The sequence below is a fragment of the Schistocerca cancellata genome, chromosome 7, assembly GCF_023864275.1.
Source record: "Schistocerca cancellata isolate TAMUIC-IGC-003103 chromosome 7, iqSchCanc2.1, whole genome shotgun sequence".
Taxonomy (NCBI): Eukaryota; Metazoa; Arthropoda; class Insecta; order Orthoptera; family Acrididae; genus Schistocerca; species Schistocerca cancellata.
The window spans coordinates 501,527,546-501,552,082 of record NC_064632.1 but is presented as its reverse complement, the minus strand read 5'-3'; the positions used below and the strand labels follow the sequence as shown (position 1 = coordinate 501,552,082).

At 42.9% G+C, this 24,537-nt stretch overlaps 1 protein-coding gene across 1 annotated transcript in view; it reads right to left on the bottom strand.

Annotated features, from left to right (window-relative positions):
• The window catches only part of LOC126092857 (uncharacterized), a 215,415-nt gene that overhangs the window by 123,545 nt on the left and 67,333 nt on the right, over window positions 1-24,537 (bottom strand). The window contains exons 6-7 of the mRNA XM_049908587.1: window positions 19,004-19,117; window positions 4,942-5,097 (exon numbers count right to left, since the gene is read on the bottom strand). Coding sequence (XP_049764544.1) covers window positions 4,942-5,097; window positions 19,004-19,117 — 270 coding nt within the window. The remainder of the gene's footprint in view (window positions 1-4,941; window positions 5,098-19,003; window positions 19,118-24,537) is intronic.

Here is a 24,537-nt window from a genome sequence, read left to right as displayed (position 1 = left end):
CTTTTGCAATTTTCCTATATATAAATTCATTTTTAAGTATCACACAGGAGGATAACTATACAGAACAAAAATATTTTGTAGATTCCGTGCCGCTGTATTTATCTTCACTTAGTTTCTAGACGGTTCACCACTTCTAGTTTCTTGATGGATCTCGTAAGACAGTGATCGCATACACACAAAAAAAAAGATCGAAATGACCTAAAGCCCAAGAAGTATGCAACACACCCAACCTACAAGTAACGCGGTTACGGTCGTACTGAGCGAAGCTATTGGGAAACAATAGTACTCTACGCATACTTATTACAGTCTAATGTAACCTACGGTAGTTTCACTACTCTGCCATAGGCACAACGATCTCAGAAAAAGAGAACAAAGAAGCCGTGAAAAATCCAAAAGGGAAGGGATTTACATACTTGCGAACAAGCTGTCGACGGTGTTTGGCAAAGAACAGAGAGCAAAACAAAATGTAAAAAAACTGCAACAGCATGTCATGCAGTGAAGAAAGGGGATTCGTGCGAATTCTATTTGTTCATTCAGAATTTTGAGGTACTACTTCCATGTTGTTATCTATGTTGGTTACTGTATACTTGGGTTCAGTGAGGTGTGAATGAAACGCAGTTTTGTTCTGTAGATGAATGTTCCCTGGATCTAATACTAAAATTTCTAAGCGTCTGTCCAATGTAAAATTCATCACAATGATTGTAACGTATTTTCTAGGCGCCTAAATCTGAAAATCGACTTTGTTTGTTATATGTATACTGTCGAAGCCGAAGATTTAGAGCATTATTTATTTTAAAAACGCTTATGACCGTTGCTTTCTCAAAGGGTTTTTCTCACCGTTCAGAAACTTTCTAAATATGTAATCTGGGTCTAATTTTTAATATGTCCTGTGCTCTTGGGTGTTTATGGTATTCCTCTCTTTCTTTATCTTTGTGTATGTTAGCATGATAAAGCTATCTGGGTATCCGTTTGATAGAGCAATTTATTTAATATTTGTAATTCTTTGCATTTTTCATGTCTAATGGCAAAAGAATAAGTTGGCATATCACGGATGTAAAGAAGGTACTTTTTCCGTTCTTTCTATTAATGTGTCAAATTCTTTAGGTATTCCATGGCTGTCTAATGGCATTAAAATAAGTTGGTACAGTATGGAAGTAAAAAAAGCTCTTTCATATCGCATTAGACGATAGCATTTGGTGAGATTAATATTATCATTGTATGTAAATTTTCCTATAAATGCTGAGCTCATGTCTATTGTTATTTTTAGTAAGGTCTGAACAGTTAACAGATTTATTTTTTTATTTTATTTTTATTTTTTTATTTATTTATTTTTTTTTTGCTGCATGGAAGTGAACCGTGGCGCAAAGGCATCGATATCGTTTATATCACCTTTTATCATTGCTAAGATGGCTACATTTCCATTTATAGTAACTGACCTGATCTTTCCAGCTTGGAAATTTATCAAAAAACTTATTTGTGGGACATAAATTTGATGTTCCAGCTAAGCTATTGTCCATTCAAAGGCCTTTTTTGGCAATATATTTTATTACTGAAAGAGCTAAAGTTGTAGGAAAACTCAAGTGAAGCTTTTAAACGAGCTCAGTGTCTTCTGTTGCACTAATCTTCTTATGATACTGTAGAATACGCTTTATAATCCCAATGATTTCGTTGAATGGGACTTTAATTTAGGGATTTGTAATATCAAGTAATTCTAAAGTTGTGTCATCAGGAATGGTTACATCTCTAACGGCGGTCCTGCGTCACACGCTATGTTGAACACAGATTATCACGTTTTTATATCTTCTGATGATGCCAATCACGCCTAAAAATTTTATTTACTTCTTTTACTAAGTTTAAGGAGAGGGGCTTGTTACTTCTTAGTTGTGTCTCAAGTCATACAAACCAGTGCAGGAAGTTACCCTGTAGTAACTTACCATAACGATCTTACTCATACGGGAGTTAGAGGTATAGGTGCAGATATTTTTACAGGTGCCTGAGGAGAGTGTACTGAACAACGTTATATCAGAATTTACTTTATTTTCAGACTAATAATTATAGCTATTAGGTGCAGTATGTAGGTTCGTTAGTACCACCAAGTACGGGACCGATGGCTGTTGCAGTCTGCTCCCTTCAACCCCATAAACCAACCAACCACCAATACAGGTGGCGAGAGCAAGCCATTAATGCTTATTTTTCGGAGGGTTGGAGGGGGGAGAGGAGCAGATCAGGTGTAGAAGTGTGGACGTAGAGATGCAAAACTGATAGACGGAAAACACTTAGTGGTGCATTTACGAGCCTGCCAGCAGGAAGACTGTTAGAAGGATAGAGAACACAGATCACAGTTTCTGCACTTATATCCCAACACCTCGAATATGTTCAACTTAATCCTTTCTTAGATCGATTTGATGATGGTTGTAATGGTCGAAACCAGTAATTAAATAATGAAATTTACGATCAAATAGTGTTTTAGTTTCTGCAAATGTAAAATGGAGCAAAATATTACAGTTTTCAGAAAAAAATATTTGTAAGATATTGACAAGGACAAGTAATATGCAATGCGTACTAAATCAAGAGGGAACACTAAGAATCGAACTTCTAGAACGAAGTGCAGGGAAGCATCTTTCGTCCCTTCTCTGCATCGAAGAAGAAAAGACGGAGGTAAATGGATAGTTCAGGAGTGGGATTCAAACAGAGGGTGAAAAGTTATCGCTGATGACATAGCTTTCCTTGAAAGTGAAGAAGAGTTACAGGACTGATTGAATGGAGTGAACTCTAATGAGTACAGAACGGTGGAAGGGTAAACAAAAGAAAGACAAAACTGATGAGTAATACAAATGAGATTAGCGAGAAACTTAAGACCAGAATTATTGACCACGAATTAGGTAAAGTGAAAAATGCTTCTGCATTGGAAGCAAAATAATACATGACAGATGAAAAGAAAAAACAGAAAGCAGACTAACTCAGGGAAAGAGGGCATTCCTGGTCAGAAGAAGTCTAGTGATATTAAACATATACCTTAATTTGAGGAAGACATTTCTGAGAACGTTCATCTTAAGCACTGTATCGTGTAGAAATGAATCACGTGCTATGTGTTGTCTTCCGTCCAAATACTGGTTTGATGCAGCTCTCCATGCTACTCTATCCTGCGCAAGATTTTTCGTCTCCAAATAACTACTACAACTTACACCCTTCTGAATCTCTATTCATCTCTTGGTCTCCGTCTAAGCTTTATGCCCCCCCCCCCTCTCGACCCCTCCCCCCCCACACACTTCGTTCTAATACTAATCTGGTGATTCCTTGATGTCTCAGAATCTGTCCTGTCAACCGATCCCCAACGCTCTTCTGTACTTCCTCATTAGTTACATGATTTACGCATCTGACATTCAGCAATCTTCAGTAATATTACATTTCGAAAGATATTATTCTCTTCTCGTCGAAACTGTTTATCGCCCATGTTTCACTTCCATATGTGGCTACATTCCATACAAAAATTTTCAGAAATGACTTCCTAACACTGAAATTTATATTCGATGCTAAGGAATACGGCTTTTTCAAAAACGCTTCTTTGCCATTGCCAGTCTACATTTTTGGTCGTGTCTACTTCGGAAGTCAATAATTTTGCTGTCCAAATGGCAAAACTCAACTACTACCTAAAGTGTCTCGTTTCCTAATCTAATTCGGTCAGCATCACATGATGTAGTCCTATTACATCCCATTATCCTCGTTTTGCTTCTGTTGCTGTTCATCTTATAACCTTCATTCAACACACTGTCCATTCCGTTTATCTGCTCTTCCAAATCCTTTGCAGTCTCTGATAGAATTTCAGTGTCATTGGCAAACCTCAAATTTTTATTTCTTCGCGCTGAATTTTAATTCCTACTTTTGGTTTCTTTTACTGCTTGCTAAATGCATGGACTGAGTAACATCGAGGTTAAGCTACAACCGTGTCTCACTCCATTCCCAACCACTGCTTCCATTTAAAGTCCCCCAACTCTTATAACCGCCGTATAACTGCCGTCTGGTTTCTGTACTAGTCGTAAATAGCCTTTCGGTGCCAATATTGTAACCTTGCTACCTTCATAATTTTAAATACAATATTCCAGTAAACATTGCCGGAAGCATTCTCTAAGTCTACAAACGCTACAAAAGTAGGTTTGTCTTTCCTTAACCTATCTTCTAAAATACTTCGTGTGCTCAGCATTTCTTAGCATGATCATACATTTCTCTGCAATCCAATCTGATCTTCCCCAAGGTCGGTTTCTACCAGCTTTCTACTCTTCTGTAAAAAATTTTTGTTAGAATTTTGCAACTGACAGTTCATCATTATAAATAACAGAACTTGGGAAAACCGGAAACGCAGAGAATCAAAGCATTTGAGATGTTGTGCTATAGAAGGCTGTTAAAACGTAGGTGAAATAAGATACGACAGGGTTCATTGCATGATATGCGAAGAAACGAACCTATGGAAAAGACATGAAGGGATAGGATTACTGTACCTATGTTAAGACATCAGGAAATGACGTCCATGAGAGCAGAGGGAGCTGTAGGAGGTAAAAACTGCAGAAGAAGACATAAATTATAATACATCCCACAAATAATTAAGGTCGAAGAGAGCAAGTCGAAATGAAGAGGTTGGCATAAGAGACGAATTCGTGTCAGGCCACATCAAACGAATCGAAAGAGCGAGTTTAGTCGGTAAGTAGAAGATCGCTGCAGAGACAGTTGGAAAGTCTGTTCTGTACTTGTTTTATTGTCTTATAATGTGTCAATCTAAGACGGAAAAGGATTTTACTGAAATTAACGCTGGACGACGTAGGCTACGAGCTTAATAAGTATGAACAAGTTGCGAAGCTCCAACAATCTAAATATTTTCAGACTACCTTTCTAAGCAGCTGATTATCACTGCCTACGGTATTAAAGCATGTGTACACGTCTACAAACCTGCAGGAAGAGGTTTCTGGAGAGCGTGAATATCTTTCCTATCTGCAGCTTAAGCGGGCGCGCCGCCTGCAGCATGAAGATGCGCAGTGAACTGCAGAAACGCTGGTCAGCGTCCGCCCAGCCGCAGCTGAAGGCAGACTCCAGCAGCCGCTCGCTCTGAAACCACACACGCTGTAGAGTAAGACGATACTTGTGTAGCAACGAAGAAACACATGTCAGCAGTTCCAGGCCTAATAAACTAATTATCCAGCAGCCACACAAATGAAGAATTTGACCAAAATCATTTGTGAAGTATAAGTGTGCCGAGAAGATGTGATAATTGGTTATACAACACGGGAAAAAAAAGAATTAGAGGGACACTTTTAAAACCACACTGCGACGCATCTGGAGTGCCCCGGGGAAGTGTGGTAGGTCCGCTGTTGTTTTCTATCTACATAAATGATCTTTTGGATAGGTTGGATAGCAATGTGCGGCTGTTTGCTGATGATGCTGTGGTGTACGGGAAGGTGTCGTCGTTGAGTGACTGTAGGAGGATACAAGATGACTTGGACAGGATTTGTGATTGGTGTGAAGAATGGCAGCTAACTCAAAATATAGGCAAATTTAAATTAATGCAGATAAATAGGAAAAGGAAACCTGTAATGTTTGAATACTCCATTAGTAGTGTAGCGTTTGACACATTCACATCGATTAAATATTTGGGCGTAACATTGCAGAGCGATATGAAGTGGGACAAGCATGTAATGGTAGTTGTGGGGAAAGCGAATAGTCGTCTTCGGTTCATTAGTAGAATTTTGGGAAGATGTGGTTCATCTGTAAAGAAGACCGCTTATAAAAGACTAATACGACCTATTCTTGAGTACTGCTCGAGCGTTTGGGATCCCTTTCAGGTGGGATTGAGGGAGGACATAGAAGCAATTCAGAGGCGGGCTGCTAGGTTTGTTACTGGTAGTTTTGATCATCAGGCGAGTGTTACGGAAATGCTTCAGGAACTCGGGTGGGAGTCTCTGGAGGAAAGGAGGCGTTCTTTTCGTGAATCTCTAATGAGGAAATTTAGAGAATAAGCATTTGAGGCTGACTGCAGTACAATTTTACTGCCGCCAACATACATTTCGCGGAAAGACCCTGAAGATAAGATAAGAGAGATTAGGACTCGTACAGAGGCATATAGGCAGTCATTTTTCCCTCGCTTTGTTTGGGAGTGGAACAGGGAGAGAAGATACTAGTTGTGGTACGAGGTACCCTCCGCCACGCACCGTATGGTGGATTGAGGAGTATGTATGTAGATGTAGATGTAAAATTAGGCTAAGAGATGACCTCTAACTTCCACTGCAAGGATGCAAAAGCGTAAATCCTTGTGCAGTCATCCTCAGGAACGGCGACGCTTCAAACAACTGAAGTGTTGACGCATACGAAGAAAGGACCAGACCTCAGTTCATATGAGGTGTAAGGTGAGTTCATGATTTCATGTTGGCATCAAATATCAGCAAAACTCTGCCCAAGGCAGCCGAGGTAGTGACATATGATGAGAAGTTCACCACTAACCCTTAATATCTCATCCCTTCTGCAATGGAAGTCACAACCGCGATGCCATGGCTTGAACTCATCGTTTTCTTACGGATGGCCATGGAAAATTTTTCAGATCATCGCCCCTCAGAATCGACAAGAAAAGGCCTACGGAAGTGGCATAAAAGGCATCAATGAAACCATCCCTTCGCTTGGGGCGTCCATTTACACACATTTCATGGTCGAAAAAAAAAATCAGTCTGTACAGTGATGTGCAACAGAACGACGTTCTCGACAAACTTTGACACTGCTGGTGCCCCCCGGACAATCTGACATTTTTCTATGGACATCAAAGGGCCCCAACCGGTTTTTATGTGATCTGACCCCTTCCGAGTATAGTCTGACTCCAGTTTTTTTTCCCGTTATACAGGGTGGAGCCACTAGGGTCCTTTCAAAACCATTTGACGAAATTTTAACGTGATATGAAAGAGAAAAAGTTGTTCACACTTTTTTACTCTCCTGCTTCGTGTCCTCGTGTGACGTGGCCAAGGGAGAATGCGTCATTGATAGGTGCATGACTAAAAGGAAAAGGGTCCCAAAAAGACTCTGCCAGTTCAGCAACACCCTCAGTGCCACCCATGCACTTTTGTTGAGAATTTAAAAATGTACTCATACAGAGACAACCCATAACTGATTCCTAGGCACCTGCAGGCAGGCAACCCCTATGACAACCCACTGATTCCGCGTATCTCCAAGTAGGCACTGCAGCAGCAATGTAGCGCCACTCACCTATTGGGCGTCAAAGGGGTGTATTTAAGCTGCTTGCTTTTAAACGAGTCATTGACACAGTTTTCATACATTTACACTAACGATAATGCTTTTAGAAAACGCTTACTTTTCTGGTGTGGACTATGGTAAAATGCATGCCTGACAAGCCGCAGAATTCGTGACATTCACGCTCTTCTCAGCAGCATAATGTGTAGCATGAGCGAGTATCTATCCACGGCACATTTTCTCAAATCCAAAATTAACTAGTTTAGATGGTATTCCATTCTTAGATGCTAATTGTCTTAGGGATATATACATGGAGGAACATACTAGGTGTACTCAGTGAGGGCCGTTTGCTTAATGTTGTCAGAACAAAGTAACAAGATAACACTCGATTACAGTATGAAAAGCCTTTCGAGATCAGTATTCTGGGGATGGGAAGAGTATAGCAGAGCATGATAGAGGATATCCATGTTGACCAAGTAGATATAGATGGCAGACAAAATAAGTAATAGCCAAGTACATCGGCATGAAGACAGTAAAAGGAAGGAAATTCTGACGACTTCATCTTTACTCTGGAATAATCACTTTGTGACATACGCTGTATGAAGTGCGCTGGCGGATCTAAAGATCGTATCTTGGTTAAAATTAACACGGTCGTGACAAGCTAGATGTTGTTGATTAGCTCTTGTTAAGGAAAATGAACTGAGTTGCATAGAATGATGTGGTGAAATAGCACAATTAATTAGTTTACAGGTAATTAGACATAAGATACGGATTGACACACAGTGGCATCCCACTCTGGGATCACATTAACAGCATAATTTAAGATCAGAAGATACAACTAACTCATATTTATGTAGATAAATTGAACAATAATTACGATACAGTTAAATATTCAAATTAGAAGCTAATGATAAGAAATAACACAGACCTACATACATGATGAGAATATGAAGACAATGTTCTTTCTGAATAACACAAAACATTTTCGAATATTTTGAAAGTTTTCTGCTATTCAGATCTATCATACTATTCAAATACTGGTATATACGTCAGCACTTGCATGTTCAAAAGAACGTACAGTCAGTTTTCTGTCAGTTAGAGTAGCTTTATCTTTGGTCGAGAACCACAAAAGAATGTCTGTAGCACGTTACTCACTCTCTGATATTAGACAGGCAATATTACAGCTTGGCACTGAGATCAGATAGCAGGGTCTCGTAGCATGTGGCTTGTGGGACAAAGGACAGAGAACAAGTGCCAAGCCCAGTATTCAGATTGATGAAATCGTAGGACACTAATTATAAAACTGGGATCTGATAGATTGACTCTGGTGCTCTGACTGATGAATATTTGCCTTTGGGCCTGACGTAATCAAGCTCGAATCTTCCTGTGTCACTTGGCCTTTTCCAAGTATATCTCCACCTTTCAGGAGTTTTGAACACTGTTTTTGCTATTACTAGCTGAAATACAGGTAGTTTGTTGTAACTTAAGACAACTCAATATCTCGAGTACGACCCATCATACTAAGAAAGTGCTCTAGGCGAAAAGTCTATATTAGCAGAGCTGACATCTATCTTACAACTGGAAACCTCCTAACCACCTTTTCTGCACGGGCGGGATTAACTTCGTATTTTCAAATGGGAAGCACCCCCCCACCCCCCACCGCCCCCCCCCCCCCCACACACACACACCATTTTATTGCATATTCGAATTCGACGCAAAAATTCGATGGTTTACTCAAATCATTGCTTCCCATTCATGTTAGATTGTGCTGTAATCGAATCACGTGTCCCTGTTCTTGCAATTAAGAACCGACACATTTACGATGTAAATGTAAACCTTTCCCTTCTAACGGTTGATACTGATGTTCTAAATTTACTTTAGTGTTGCGAAGGCGATTGTACAGTACAAATAATATGGCTAGAAATTAACATTTCTGGCAAACAGGCTACTTGTATGGTAACGTAGGTTTCTGTCCCTATGGGATTGATTGAGGTGAGTCCAAAGCATTGAAATGCTTGATTTCGTTGGCCGCCCTCGAACCCCGTCATCAGGGCGAGTGATCTCAGTGTGTGTTTCCATACAACTGATGTAGCTCTCGTGCTGGCCGGCACGGGGATAACAGCAGAATACAAACCAAAACCATTCCAATGATTTTAAAATAATATTTTTGTGGGAGTCCATAACCTCGACGTGTTTTGAGACTGAAACCAGGGTCCAAGTAGGCTGCATTGTTTTTATTATCCGTGCGATCGATCAGTTTCAAATTTAGGTAACTTTCAAGCACGTATTACATTGTAATACGTAGCTAGTACATGTGGACATATTCCTGTCCATATGTACCAAAAATGTGTTACAATGTAAAAGGAGCTGCAAACTTAAGTACGAGCTTGAAAATGGCCAAGTTTGGAACTGGCCGGTCGCACAGAGAACAAAGAGAATACGCCCCAGCTGAATCATTTTTCGTTCTAATTACAATAAGGTAAAACGTCCACGAAGTAGTAGTGAAGGGAGCACCTGCCATGGGCACTCACTGAATTCAAGCACCTCAGTGGTGGCAGGCAAGGGAAACCACTGAAATCAAGCACACTAATTGTGAGAGGTAAGGGGGCTCACCGAAATCAAACACGCCAATGACGAAAGGCAAGGAGACTCACCGGTACGAAGCATCCCATGGGAACGGAAAACTAATATATTTCCGTCGTTGTCCTGGATCACGCGAAACGTAATTTCTAATCAGATATTGAATCGGCTAACCATGTTGTACCGTAATATCAAATTCACAGCACTAAAGTAAATTTCGAACATAAATATCAACCACTAGAACGCAGTGACTTACATTTACATCATTAATGAATTCTAGAATCAAATGCAACGGATCCTGAAACTTCCTGGCAGATTAAAACTGTGTGCCCGACCGAGACTCGAACTCGGGACCTTTGCCTTTCGCGGGCAAGCGCTCTACCGAAGCACGACTCACGCCCGGTCCTCACAGCTTTACTTCTGCCTGTATCTCGTCTCCTACCTTCCAAACTTTACAGAAGCTCTCCTGCGAAACTTGCAGAACTAGCACTCCTGAAAGAAAGGATACTGCGGAGACATGTCTTAGCCACAGCTTGGGGGATGTTTCCAGAATGAGATTTTCACTCTGCAGCCGGTGTCAAACTTCCTGGCAGATTAAAACTGTGTGCCCGACCGGGACTCGAACTCGGAACCTTTGCCTTTCGCGGGCAAGCGCTCTACCGAAGCACGACTCACGCCCGGTCCTCACAGCTTTTAGATACTGGCAGGAGTAAAGCTGTGAGTACCGGGCGTGAGTCGTGCTTCGGTAGCTCAGATGGTAGAGCACTTGCCCGCAAAAGGCAATGGTCCCGAGTTCGAGTCTCGGTCGGGCACACAGTTTTAATCTGCCAGGAAGTTTCATATCAGCGCACACTCCGCTGCAGAGTGAAAATCTCATTCTGGCAACGGATCCTAATTGCAAAAAGAGGCACACCTGATGTTTGTCGATTACAGCAGTACCACATGTGTGAAACAATAGTCTGAGTAAACTGTACATAGTGTTTGGCTTAGAGTTCGAATGTGTAATGAAACTAGAGGGGGTTCAGAATTTTAAAATTCAATTTTGACCCCGCCCAAGCAGGATGAATGGTTAGGAGGTGGCCATATGTAGCACAGACAGGTGTCAGCTTTACTGATATTAACATTTCATCTAAGACTCTTTTTCGTACGATTCGTCGTTTTCTAGATATTCAGTTGTCCCAAATTAAGACAAACACATTGTGCCCTGATAAGGCACAACATTATGACCACCGACCTACTGTCGAGCCGGCCGGGGTGGCCAAGCGGTTAAAGGCGCTACAGTCTGGAACCGCGCGACCGCTGCGGTCGCAGGTTCGAATCCTGCCTCGGGCATGGATGTGTGTGATGTCCTTAGGTTAGTTAGGTTTAAGTAGTTCTAAGTTCTAGGGGACTGATGACCTCAGATGTTAAGTCCCATTGTGCTCAGAGCCATTTGAACCATTTTTGAACCTACTGTCGATATAAACCCGTCCAGGCGATAGCGACGTCATCTGGCTAGGGATAACTTTTAGTCAAACGCATCTAGTATCAGTCAGTGTGCTTTCCGTGTGTCAAATGGGAAAGGCGCGCGCTCTGAGTGTGACCGAGGACACAGTGTGATGGCCGGAGGCTCGGCATAAGCATTTAGGGTTTAGGAGGAGTGTTTTTGTTGTGGGTTGGCAGGAGAGCCAACACCGGGTACTAGAGGAAGCTGAAAGGCTCGCGTTTTAGCTCACGCAGGCTGGTGTGAGGTCTGGAACAGGGCAAGGAAATTAGACTTTAGAAAAACGGACGTAGCTGGTGGAATACTTAACTTCAATCCATTAATGATGAGCGTCGCTCTTGACTGTACATAATTCAGTATGAATAGTAACTGGTAATGGCGCCTTGCTAGGTCGTAGCAAATGACGTAGCTGAAGGCTATGCTAACTATCGTCTCGGCAAATGAGAGCGTATTTTGTCAGTGAACCATCGCTAGCAAAGTCGGTTGTACAACTGGGGCGAGTGCTAGGAAGTCTCTCTAGACCTGCCGTGTGGCGGCGCTCGGTCTGCAATCACTGATAGTGGCGACACGCGGGTCCGACGTATACTAACGGACCGCGGCCGATTTAAAGGCTACCACCTAGCAAGTGTGGTGTCTGGCGGTGACACCACAGTTTTGGTGTGTGTCTTCAGCACGTGGTGAAAGCAATGTAAACCACATCGAGACGTTGGGCGGCCACTCCTCATTACATATCTCGGACATCGTAGGTTGGGCAGACTGGTAAAACAGAACAGGCGGCGAGCTGTGTCAGAACTAACGTAAGATGTTTATGCTGTGCAGAGTGGACCGAACACACCTAACCCATTGTAACACCCCAAAACCCAATTAGGAAAGACCATCATGATATGAAGTAGGGAAAAGCTATCCGGACAGGTACGACCATTTTGTTGATGATATAACACCAGAAAGTCTTGATAAGCACCAACATTAAGCATTACAGAGTGTGTTTTGGTAGAATGGAAGAAGAAAGAAATTTCATCTTTAGTTATTAGCCGAACATCTAAGTAATAATTGCAAATTACTACCATGAAAGTTAAGTCCGAGGAAATTTCGGTCAGAGATAACTTTTATGTGGAAGAGAGTTGTAAACGCAACTAAGAAATTCAATGCGTCTACTATGGCTCTGAGCACTTAGGACTTAACATCTGAGGTCATCAGCCCCCTAGAACTTAGAACTACTTAAACCTAACTAACCTAAAGACATCACCCACATCCAAGCCCGAGGCAGGATTCGAACCTGCGACCTTAGCGGTCGCGCGGTTCCAGACTGAAGCGCCTAGAACCGCTCGGCCACACCGGCCGGCGCGTCTACAGTACTCCCTCACGGAAAAAGTAAGTCGCTTGCTAGCTATCGTGCTATCAAGTCATACGAGAGCAGCTCCTGCCATAGTTGAGCGAACGGAGCGTGACGAGATTGTTTTACTTTCAAGAATCGTTGCTGCGTGACGTAGACGCACGGATTTTGTGAACTGATATTCAGACTAGAGACTTGAACCGGGATAGTATGCTGACTGTGTATACCGAGTTGTAGGACTTTATTAACGGAATTAGGCAATATTGGACTCAAAATTCATATAAGTGAACTTATAGAAAGGAATGGACAAGGTTTCAAAAGACTATAATACACGTTTAGTCTCGAGTACGAGACAATGACACATGAAGACGATACAATTACGCCGAGGATTAAAGTTGTCGTAATTATCACGATACTTGAAACTAACAGAACTGCCAGTGCTAATTAACCGTGTGTGCGTGTGGCGTGATGTTTATAAAGTATTTAGCGAAAAGGAACAATAAAATTGTTCATCAAAAGTGGAAATTCAACGTGTCGCCTCCATCATTCTATGAATATTTGGTAATTGCTCATCAAAAGTTAATGAACAGCGACTATTTAACTTGGAAGTAAATTCGTGGACTGTTAGTTATGACAAGGAAGGTTTGGACATACATAGTATTACGACGCAAGATAATTAAGACATCGTTAAAGAGTATCTGTGGATCTCGCGTCATATAGAGCGAACAGTTTTACTTAGCAACGAACAAATAACGACTAATACGATCTGCAATTGAACTTTTTCCTCGCTTTTGGTGATGTGGACGATGCGCATGGGGGAGGATTCATCAATTACTACACTAAAGTGTTAACTGGACACATAATAATTCAACTTAAAACCATAAGCGACAATCAGAGTGCACAGTTTGCGTTAATAAGAAAACTGTGCGGACTCGCAATCAAACTTAATCATTATGCGAGGAACGATTTCTTAAGAGCTATTTAAGATCTTGGTTCTCGTTAACCGACGGAGACATCCATCATCACGCATCGCGTCTCGACTTCACCGACCGAGCTGTAACAGCTGTAACAGCTGTAACAGCTCCACGGCGTCGACAACACCAGCACGCGGCGGAGAGGGGACCATCCACGTGCCAAAGTTAACACCACGACCACGGCAACTACGACTGAAATAGACACATGACCATCGGCGCTGGACGTTGGCGCAGTAGCACAGCGTTCCATGGTGTGATGAATCGCGATACCTTCTTCATGCCGATGAGAGGGAGCGAGCCCGTCGTGTTCCAGCGGAACAGCTCCTTCACACCTGTACTGCGGGACGGAGACAAGTTGGAGGCGGCTCCATTATGCTGTAGGGAACATGCAATTGGGCATCCATCGGTTCAGAGGAGCTTGTTCAAGGCACCATGACGGCCAGGGAGTATTGTACACTGGTTGCAGACACTTGAGCGCGTCATGACGATTACATTTCCAGACAGCAGTGGCACTTTTCAACAAGATAGTGCGTCACATCACAAGGCCAGGAGTGTGAGGAGTGGTTAGAGAAACAAAGTGGCGAGTTCAAACTCATGTGCTTGCCCCCCTATTCGCCAGATGTGTACCTGATCGACACAACTGGGATGTCATTGAACGCGCCGGCCGCTGGTGGCCGAGCGCTTCTAGGCGCTTCAGTCTGGAACCGCGTGACCGCTACGGTCGCAGGTTCGAATCCTGCCTCGGGCATGGATGTGTGTGATGTCCTTAGGTTAGTTAGGTTTAAGTAGTTCTAAGTTCTAGGGGACTGATGACCACAGCTGTTAAGTCCCATAGTGCTCAGAGCCATTTGAACCATTTTTGAACCTGCCAAGGTCTCATTGGTTCCATGTTAGGAGCGTCGCCGCTCTTGTCCATGACAAAGGTGGACACCCCGACTGTTTGGTAGGTGGTCATAGTGTTCTGGCTGATCAGTGTATATTGCAGACGTCAATTAGTCTCTCTTCATTCTCATTCCTATTGCCGAACCCATATTCTCCCGTAGCTCCCTCTTTCATTCCCCCGTAATTATTACATTTTCATCTCTCTTTACATGTTGTACTTCCGTTGAATGTCCTCACGTTCTTCGTGTATCTCTTCACCTTCTGCTTGTGACGTCAGCGGGAATATCTGAACAAATGAGTTGGCGTTGGTTTGCTGTCGATTATGTTGAGGAGAATCGTGTAGCTGAACTGTTCACACTAACTCAATATCTTCCCTACTTTCCTGCTCATTGCGAATGTTACTCCCGTTGTACCATCTTCTGCTGCTGTTGAAATGGTCAAATGCTCGTCTGATCATATATGTACAGCCTAATTTCCTAATTTTGAGCCGGCCAGGGTGGCCGAGCGGTTCTAGGCGCTACAGTCTGGAACCGCATGACCGCTACGGTCGCAGGTTCGAATCCTGCCTCGGGCATGGATGTGTGTGATGTCCTTAGGTTAGTTAGGTTTAAGTAGTTCTAAGTTCTAGGGGACTGATGACATCAGAAGTTAAGTCCCATAGTGCTCAGAGCCATTTGAACCATTTGAACCTAATTTTGATTGCCTGTTGACTACTGGCGTCACTGATACGGTCAAGAAGGATGTATACCAAGATAAAGGACACCAATAGTCAGACTCTTGAAGAAGGGCAGCGAAACACAGAACATCGCTTGTTACTTAGCAATCTTTACAACCAGTTTACTGAAAGCCAAAACTCTTTTCTAATGTGTTACAGGGTCCAAGCATAAATGAGTCTTTTTCTTTTGAACAATACAAGCTTTGAAAGTGGCCTAAGCATGAATGGCTAATTTCTTTAGAACATCGTAAATCTTAACGAACACCAAGCATTAATGTTTCTTTTCTGTAGAACGAAGAAATCTTAAGGAATACAATTTTACTCGAGCCTCACTTTAATCTTCAACCACGCTTCAAAATTTTCTTGTCGCGAGAAGGAAGTAGATCAAACATGAAAACATTACAACGGATCAGGCCGATGCCAGATCGTGGCGCAAGGGCGCTGGCGACACAATAGACACAGAGGTAAATCTCGGTCGTCTGTTCCCGGCCTCAACGGGACAAGAAAAGTAGTGTTATTCCTAAAACACACATAGCAAAGCTGTCTTAGACTATGAAACACACAACAATAAACCTTTGGCTCGCCCTGGTGAAATATTACTTGAGGGAAATACAAATGCAGGCACAGCAAAAATAAAGAAATATCAAACCATTAGACACAGAAAATATTTAAACCATGTAAAAGCAGCCTTCAAAAATAGCCTCCGCAAACCACCAACCACGTTAACAGCCGCTATACAAACACTACTAGGCTAACCTGACAGTGTAGAAGAATTTAAGGCAGCTCAGTTATCTTTAGAACACAGCTACTGCAACAATTCAACCAGAAACGTAGCACATGTTACAATCTACATTAAACAGAATCTATTACCGGCCGTTCTGCAAGATTGCTGTGGTACCATAAAACACAAGTTATGCTAGTATGTACAAATAGCGTGGCTGCGATGAGGCAGAGCGGACCTTTGTTCTTAACTCAAAAGAGTTGCAAGATAAGATCCCACTTAGGGCACAGCCCACACCACTAGGCCTTAAACTCACAACATTAGTCACTGCCACTGTATCTTGAATTTTAGTTAGGCGCCCACAGTTTTCTTGAGAAGAACAAACTCTAATAGGCAACCCATTTGCTCTAAGGGAGAGCCGAGCACGCGTTGGTGGTTCTTTTAGCAAAGAAACAATCGATAACCGTGGGGCCGAAGCGAGGCAGCTACCAAGCTGTTCCAGCACAGCAACCTGCCATCGACAGAGACGGGTTTTTCGAGAATTGTTACAAACGATGCTCACCTTGGAGTAAGCGGCGGCAATCTCGGGGCTCCGTTCACAAGCGGGGCACCCAAATGGTTCAAATGGCTCTGAGCACTATGGGACTTAACTTCTGAGGTCATCAGTCCCCTGGAACTTAGAACTACTTAAACCTAACTAACCTAAGGACATCACACACATCCATGCTCGAGGCAGGATTCGAACCTACGACTGTAGCGTGGGGAACCCAAGGAAGATGCAGGCCTGACGCAGCCCGGTACTGCACTACCACCGACAGGCATGCGGCGACAACAGCCGACAACAGCAGCACCGCTCCCTCTCGCAAGGCCGACTCTCAGCTCCCCATTAGAAAAATCCCTGCGCAGGATATACCTGCCACGCCTTCTGAAGAAACAAGTACATTGGCCCTTGCACGCCTGCTCATACCGACAGCTCAGCGTCGACATGCCCCCACCCCCGCCACCCCCCAACCACCTGTGCCAGACGCCGGAACTTGTCTCTCTTGCCAACAGTCCGCCAACAAAAGATCCTCTCACGAGCAGACTGTTTACAACCTACCATGCGGGAGGTATCGATCACGCCGCACGGCTCACTGGCATGCTGGTATGATGGTGGGCCATACAAAGTCAACATGGCTGCCGCCGGCCATTGTGGCCAAGCGGTTCTAGGCGCTTCAGTCTGGAACCGCGTGACCGCTACGGTCGCAGGTTCGAATCCTGCCTCGGGTATGGATGTGTGTGATGTCCTTAGGTTAGTTAGGTTTAAGTGGTTCTAAGTGCCAGGGGACTGATGACCTCAGATGTTAAGTCCCATAGTGCTCAGGGCCATTTTAACCATTTGAACATGCCTGCGCATCAACATAAAACCATTTATGAATTGTACTTTCCGTAGTCTCTACTACCTGGAAGTTCTCGTGACGTTCAACAGTTAGATGGTTTGCCGAGACTAAAATCACTTTCTGTTACGCTTTGGAAAATTTGAATGAAATAGAGTGGAACGAATTATACCACAGGTAGGTTGGAATTAGACTCCACTATTCTACAATGCACGTACATTTGTAGACACGTTTGGCAGTCGAGGCGTCGGATGCCACTGTGAGATCCTTACAATACTTCAGGCAACGAACAGTGTGAGGTCTCGACCGAGATCCATTTCTACAAGTAGTCCTTCGGAAAAGCGACAAGCAACACACACATTTAAATAACGAGAACTTCCATTCGAGTTCATTGCCGCAGTTGCGGGACACACTCCTTCATTGCTGACGGTCATAGCAGTACATAGAGAACGCATTTCCTTCGAGAAATCCCTTTAATCTCGTGGAAACATCCGACGCCATCGAAAATATGGGCGGCGAATATCTACAAAGAACTATGCGTTCAATTTTACTATCCAGAAAGCAATTTCATGATATTCTCCACAAGTTATAGTTACGTCGCCCAACTGTAGACCTAAAATTAATTTGTGAGCGCGCAGTGATTGTACACGGAATACATTTTCCGAAAAACATAATCTAAATGAGATTTCGCAAAAATATCACCACATTCATTCCACTATAGTTTCTTGAACCCCTCAGGACATGTAATATGTCCTCTCGAGACGTACCCTCATGTCGCTGACAAACGGATAAAGTTCGTTAAGTTTTCGTAACTGGGATTCACAGTCATATGTAATTTCTTGAAAGACATCATGTTTACTCCAGTGACTGTTAAACTTTTTATTCCCCCTTTAGCAATTTCGGTCTTAGGTCATTACCAAGTGGAGATGTTTTGGCTTTAATTCATGTCCACTTTTTACAAGCTGATACATTTATATGTCGTTGTCATTTGCTGTAATATACGGACATATAAATGTGTCCGGTTGTGTAAAGTAGACATGGCTTAAAGCAAAAACATCTGCCCTTGATAATGGCCTAAGGCCGAAATTGCAATAGTGGAAATAAAAAATGTAGCAGTCACTGGCGTAAACATGATGCCTTTCAAGGATAAAGGTCAGTCTGTTAGTCATACAGTCCACTGACGCAACAGCAGAAATTTTTTAATTAGTATTTCTGTCGTAATTTCTAGTCTGTGCTATAAAAAATTATTTCGCACGTTAGTCAATAATTACTCATATCTCGACCTAGGTTTTGGGTTATTAGTCCACCGTATGGTTGCTGAGCATAATGGCACAAACATAAACAGTAGATAATTCACAATGGTCTAATAAGTGTATTGTTGATACTAAATATGGAGAAAATACGTTAGTAATCATACAGCACCAAATAGTTAGTGAAACAAGCTACACTAATTGTTTTTCATGTAATAATGTTTCACCAAGTGCCTACAGTGGAGTCAACAGAAAAACTGATTTTATCCTATGTACCTTATTTCACGTTATAATGTTTCGCTAAGTACCTACAGGGAAATTAACAGAAAAACTAATTTCAGTAGCTTGTTTGTGAACACGGAAGGAAACTCATATAGTTATAAGATTAAGCTAGTAAACACTCCATCCATCTAAAGAGAGTGACACATAATCTCCCAATCACCGGCATTAGTCGGCTCCAACACGTACCTGGTCTATGATGTCCTGGCCGCACCAGCAGAAGTGGGCGGTCTGGTTGATGTACGCTGGGAAAGTCAGCACTTTCTTCAGAACAAGTGTTCTCTTCGCGCCAGGACGGAGAGCCTGGCGAATACAAATAGAAACCAGCATGACATCTGAACTTTTGAAATGACTGTATAAAGACAACGTATGCCATATATCTTAAACATCAGGTTGTTCACGTAAAAATACTGTGGCCAGAATATACGAAAGAGAGTTTTAGGTAACTACATACAGGATATTAAAAATTTAACCTTTACGAAAGTCTCGAACAATAATGTGGAGGACAGGTTCACAATTTTCAATTATAACGATGGCTATTTCTTAAATGAGTTGTATGTGTAATCTGAAACACAATGAGGCTTCTTTTTTGCGGTACGTAGTGCAATCTGTTTTTCTTGCTATTCTCTCCTTCTGCCATCGTGAGTTATTTTGCTTCCTCGATAGATAAACTCATTTATTAGTGCAAGTGTAATAACGTGGCCGCGCGGTCTTGGGCGCCTTGCCACGGCTCGCGCGGCTCTCCCCGTCGGAGGTTCGAGTCCTCCCTCGGGCATGGGGTGTGTGTGTTGTCGTTATCGTAAGTTAGTTTAAGTAATGCGTAAGCCTAGGGACCGATGACCTTAGTCCCAATGGAACTTACCACAAATTACCAAATTGTAACATGTTGTAACGTCATCCACCTTGAAATGAGCAACCAATAACTCATTCCTCCCGGCAGGCAATTCCGATTGAACTCATGAAGTGTGATATTAGCGTCATCATCTTTTCTTCGTTTGAACATACCGACTAATATGATGTGACCCTCCAGAAATTCCTCTTCTGCGTTAGTCTCTTCATCTGAGAGAACCACTTACATTATATCTGAACAAAAGTATTCGTAATCCACTATATAAACCGGACGTGAGCACCAGATATTACGAGAGGTGGATCCTCCAGTATAAAATGTGGCGGGGAGTATTTTGCTCTCACTAGAGAGCCAGTAATAGCGGAATGTGTCGACCAGGCGAACTCAGTATCTTCGACCGTGCACTTGTCATTCGATGCCACCTGAGTATCAGATCCATCAGGAACATTTCAACCCTTTTAAAGCTGCCAAGGTTCACTTTTGGCGATGTGATTTTGAAGTGGAAACTCCAAGGAACAACCAGAACCTGGCAGACCTCACGTAATGACGGATAGTCGAGCACTGCGGAGGGTGGTTGTAAACCATCGCCTAAAACCAGTTGGAAGGACGGCTCACGAGTTCCTAAATGCTACCAGCAGCCCTGCTTGCACAACGACTGTGCGTAGGGAGTTACGAAGAAGAGGGTACGACTGTCAAGCAGCATAAGCGATGCTGGTGGTGGTGTAAAGAGCAACGTCACCCGTCAGTGGGTGACTGGAAAAAAGTGATGTGATGAGTCACGCTATACCCTGTGGCTGTCCGATGGAAGAGTTTGAGTTTGGCGAATGCCTGGAGAACTTTACCTGTCATCATGTGTAGAGCCAACAGTGAAGTATGGAGGAGGTGGTGTTACACATTTAATTCCTCTTGTTCTTTGAATGTGCTCCCCTTATTTCGTTTAAGAAAATACGTTGTACAACTCTGTGTAGTGTTGTGGCGTAGCAAGAGCCACGCCACTCGGAGGTAGCCGAAAGGCACGCGATGTAATGCAGACGGGCGTGAATTCTGGAACAGGATAACTATTGAATGGTAGCAAGAAAAGTACGTAGCTTATAATATATACTTAACTTTAATTCTCTGATGAATACAGCAATCTTCATGATACAAGTGAGACTCATTAAGATACATGCAATGTTACAAACGGCGCCTTGCTAAGTCGTAGCCATTAACTTAGCTAAAGGCTATTCTAACTGTCTCTCGGCAAATGAGAGGAAGGCTTCGTACGTCTAGTCGCTAGCAATGTCGTCCGTACAACTGGGGCGAGTGCTAGTCCGTCTTTCTAGACCTGCCATGTGGTGGCGCTAGGTCTGCAAGTACTGATGGCGGCGACACGCGGGTCCGACATGTACTAATGGACCGCGGCCGATTTAAGCTACCACCTAGCAAGTGTGGTGTCTGGCGGTGACACCACATGTAGTACATAGAGTAGACAAACAGTTCGAAGATGAGGACTGTTTGTATCTGGATGCCAATGCAACCTGTCGTAAGGAAGCATCTGTGAGGTAATAGTTTTCATAACAAAAATTTGATACATAAGCAACCCACTACCTCACTCATTAGTGGGTCCTAATTCTACATACACATTACAATTACTGCAGCTACATTGTTTTACTACAGGATATGTATTCTGTTATGTTATTACTCCACTATGGGCATCTCATGCTGAAGCTATCATTATTCATTCTACATGTCACTTTTTCTACTAAGCTATCTACATGGTTAATACGCTAGTATCTGTTTTCTGATTCTGTACTGTATTGTACAAATACTTAGGAACTAGTCTACACTACCTGCAGCGTTCCAGGTGTGCCAGTATAAGATGTAAACCTATGTTGTCGGCTGTGCCCACCGAGCTAATCCCTGTGGGCATGCCCCTGGCACAGGGCTGGCCCAAAATCTTGAAATTGGTAGCAGTTTCCTTCTAATAATTTATCCGGTCTTAATCTACATCTAACCTAGAAATCGTGTTACTACTGTTATAATTAGTGCGTTGTCTTGGTCGGTGATTTATGCACCCTCCGCTGAAGTCCGAGAGGTGGCGAATCCAAGCCGTAAGGCAGCTAGCCAAGTCCACGCCCCGGCGGTACAGGACAGGTGCATGGTATCTTGAACAGTGTGTTATTTTTTTTTTTTTTTTGGTCATAAGTCTACTGATTGGTTTGATGCGGCCCGCCACGAATTCCTTTCCTGTGCTAACCTCTTCATCTCAAAGTAGCACTTCCAGCCTACGTCCTCAATTATTTGCTTGATGTATTCCAATCTCTGTCTTCCTCTACTGTTTTTGCCCTCTACAGCTCCCTCTAGTACCATGAAAGTCATTCCCTCATGTCTTAGCAGATGTCCTATCATCCTGTCCCTTCTCCTTATCAGTGTTTTCCACATATTCCTTTCCTCTCCGATTCTGCGTAGAACCTCCTCATTCCTTACCTTATCAGTCCACCTAATTTTCAACATTCGTCTATAGTACCACATCTCAAATGCTTCGATTCTCTTCTATTCCGGTTTTCCCACAGTCCATGTTTCAATACTATACAATGCTGCACTCCAGACGTACATCCTCAGAAATTTCTCCCTCAAATTAAGGCCGGTATTTGATATTAGTAGACTTCTCTTGGCCAGAAATGCCTTTTTTGCCATAGCGAGTCTGCTTTTAATGTCCTCCTTGCTCCGTCCGTCATAGGTTATTTTACTGCCTAGGTAGCAGAATTCCTTAACTTCATTGACTTCGTGACCATCAATCCTGATGTTAAGTTACTCGCTGTTCTCATTTCTACTACTTCTCATTACCTTCGTCTTTCTCCGATTTACTCTCAAACCATAATGTGTACTCATTAGACTGTTCATTCCGTTCAGCAGATCATTTAATTCTTCTTCACTTTCACTCAGGATAGCAATGTCATCAGCGAATCGTGTCATTGATATCCTTTCACCTTGTATTTTAATTCCACTCCTGAAGCTTTCTTTCATTTCCATCATTGCTTCCTCGATGTACAGATTGAAGAGTAGGGGCGAAAGGCTACAGCCTTGTCTTACACCCTTCTTAATACGAGCACTTCGTTCTTGATCGTCCACTCTTATTATTCCCTCTTGGTTGTTGTACATATTGTGTATGACCCGTCTCTTCCTATAGCTTACCCCTACTTTTTTCTGAATCTCGAACAGCTTGCACCATTTTATATTGTCGAACGCTTTTTCCAGGTCGACAAATCCTATGAAAGTGTCTTGATTTTTCTTTAGCCTTGCTTCCATTATTAGCCGTAACGTCAGAATTGCCTCTCTCGTCCCTTTACTTTTCCTAAAGCCAAACTGATCGTCACCTAGCGCATTCTCAATTTTCTTTTCCACTCTTCTGTATATTATTCTAGTAAGCAACTTCGATGCATGAGCTGTTAAACTGATTGTACGATAATTCTCGCACTTGTCAGATCTTGCCGTCTTCGGAAATGTGTGGATGATGCTTTTCCGAAAGTCAGATGGTATATCGCCAGACTCATATATTCCACACACCAACGTGAATATTCGTTTTGTTGCCACTTCCCCCAATGATTTTAGAAATTCTGATGGAATGTTATCTATCCCTTCTGCCTTATTTTACCGTAAGTCCTCCAAAGCTCTTTTAAATTCCGATTCTAATACTGGATCCCCTATCTCTTCTAAATCGACTCCTGTTTTTTCTTCTATCACATCAGACAAATCTTCACCCTCACAGAGGCTTTCAGTGTATTCTTTCCACCTATCTGCTCTCGCCTCTGCATTTAACAGTGGAATTCCCGGCGCTCTCTTAATGTTACCACCGTTGCTTTTAATGTCACCAAAGATTTGTTTTGACTTTCCTGTATGCTGAGTCTGTCCTACCGACAATCATATCTTTTTCGTTGTCTTCACATTTTTCCTGCAGCCATTTCGTCTTAGCTTCCCTGCACTTCCTATTTATTTCATTCCTCAGCGACTTGTAAGTCTGGAGTGCCCTGTACCGTGCCACAGTCACACGATGGTGTAGCCCGCATCCCGAACCGGCATACATATGCCGTATAGTGTCCACGTCCGGTGAGAAAGTGCAGCAGTCCTCTAGTTGGTTCGTGAGCTACAGGCGCTCCCTCGTATCCGGCAGCAACTCATAAGTTCTGCGCCCAGTTTCAGTCCCGTTCCACTGCTCCTGCCTTTGGTTCCTCACCCCGTCTTCTTATTGCAGCTTGGTCTCCTACTAGGACAACCATTATTTCGATTATTTTATCTCTTTTATCTCTCTTTGCCCACTACCATGCTGCTTGATTTGTGGAGAGTCGTCCGCTACACGCCGTACGGTGACAATATCCCCAGTTCTCTTGCCCTGCTTGACAAGCCATCGCAGGCTAACTTTTCAGCATGATAACCCCCTCTCACACTTGTCTTCGTGGGTGCCCAACCCTCCCTTGTCCATCAGCGTCGCCGGATTCCTCCTCAGTTGAATAATTTTGAAGCATTATTGGCAAGGCCCTCCACGATTTAAAGCGACAGTTGGACAGAATTTGCCTTGATATACCTGAGGACGATATCTAACACCTGTGTCAATCAATGTCAAACCGAAGAACTGCTTGCATTAGGGGCAGAGGTGGACGAATGCGTTATCGACTGCCTCAATTTGCGAAGTACTCTCTCTTGAATATATTACCCAATATTTCTGAAACCGTTATTATTTGTTTGTACATATCCATCACTTCTACCGATATTTATCGCATTCGCAGTATTCCTTCGCTGTATGAAGTTACTTTGCGTTGGAGTGTACTTCAGTATTCCCTCAAATTACCAATTAATTTTGTCTTAATTACGATGATTTATTTCCAATCAGTTGTTATTT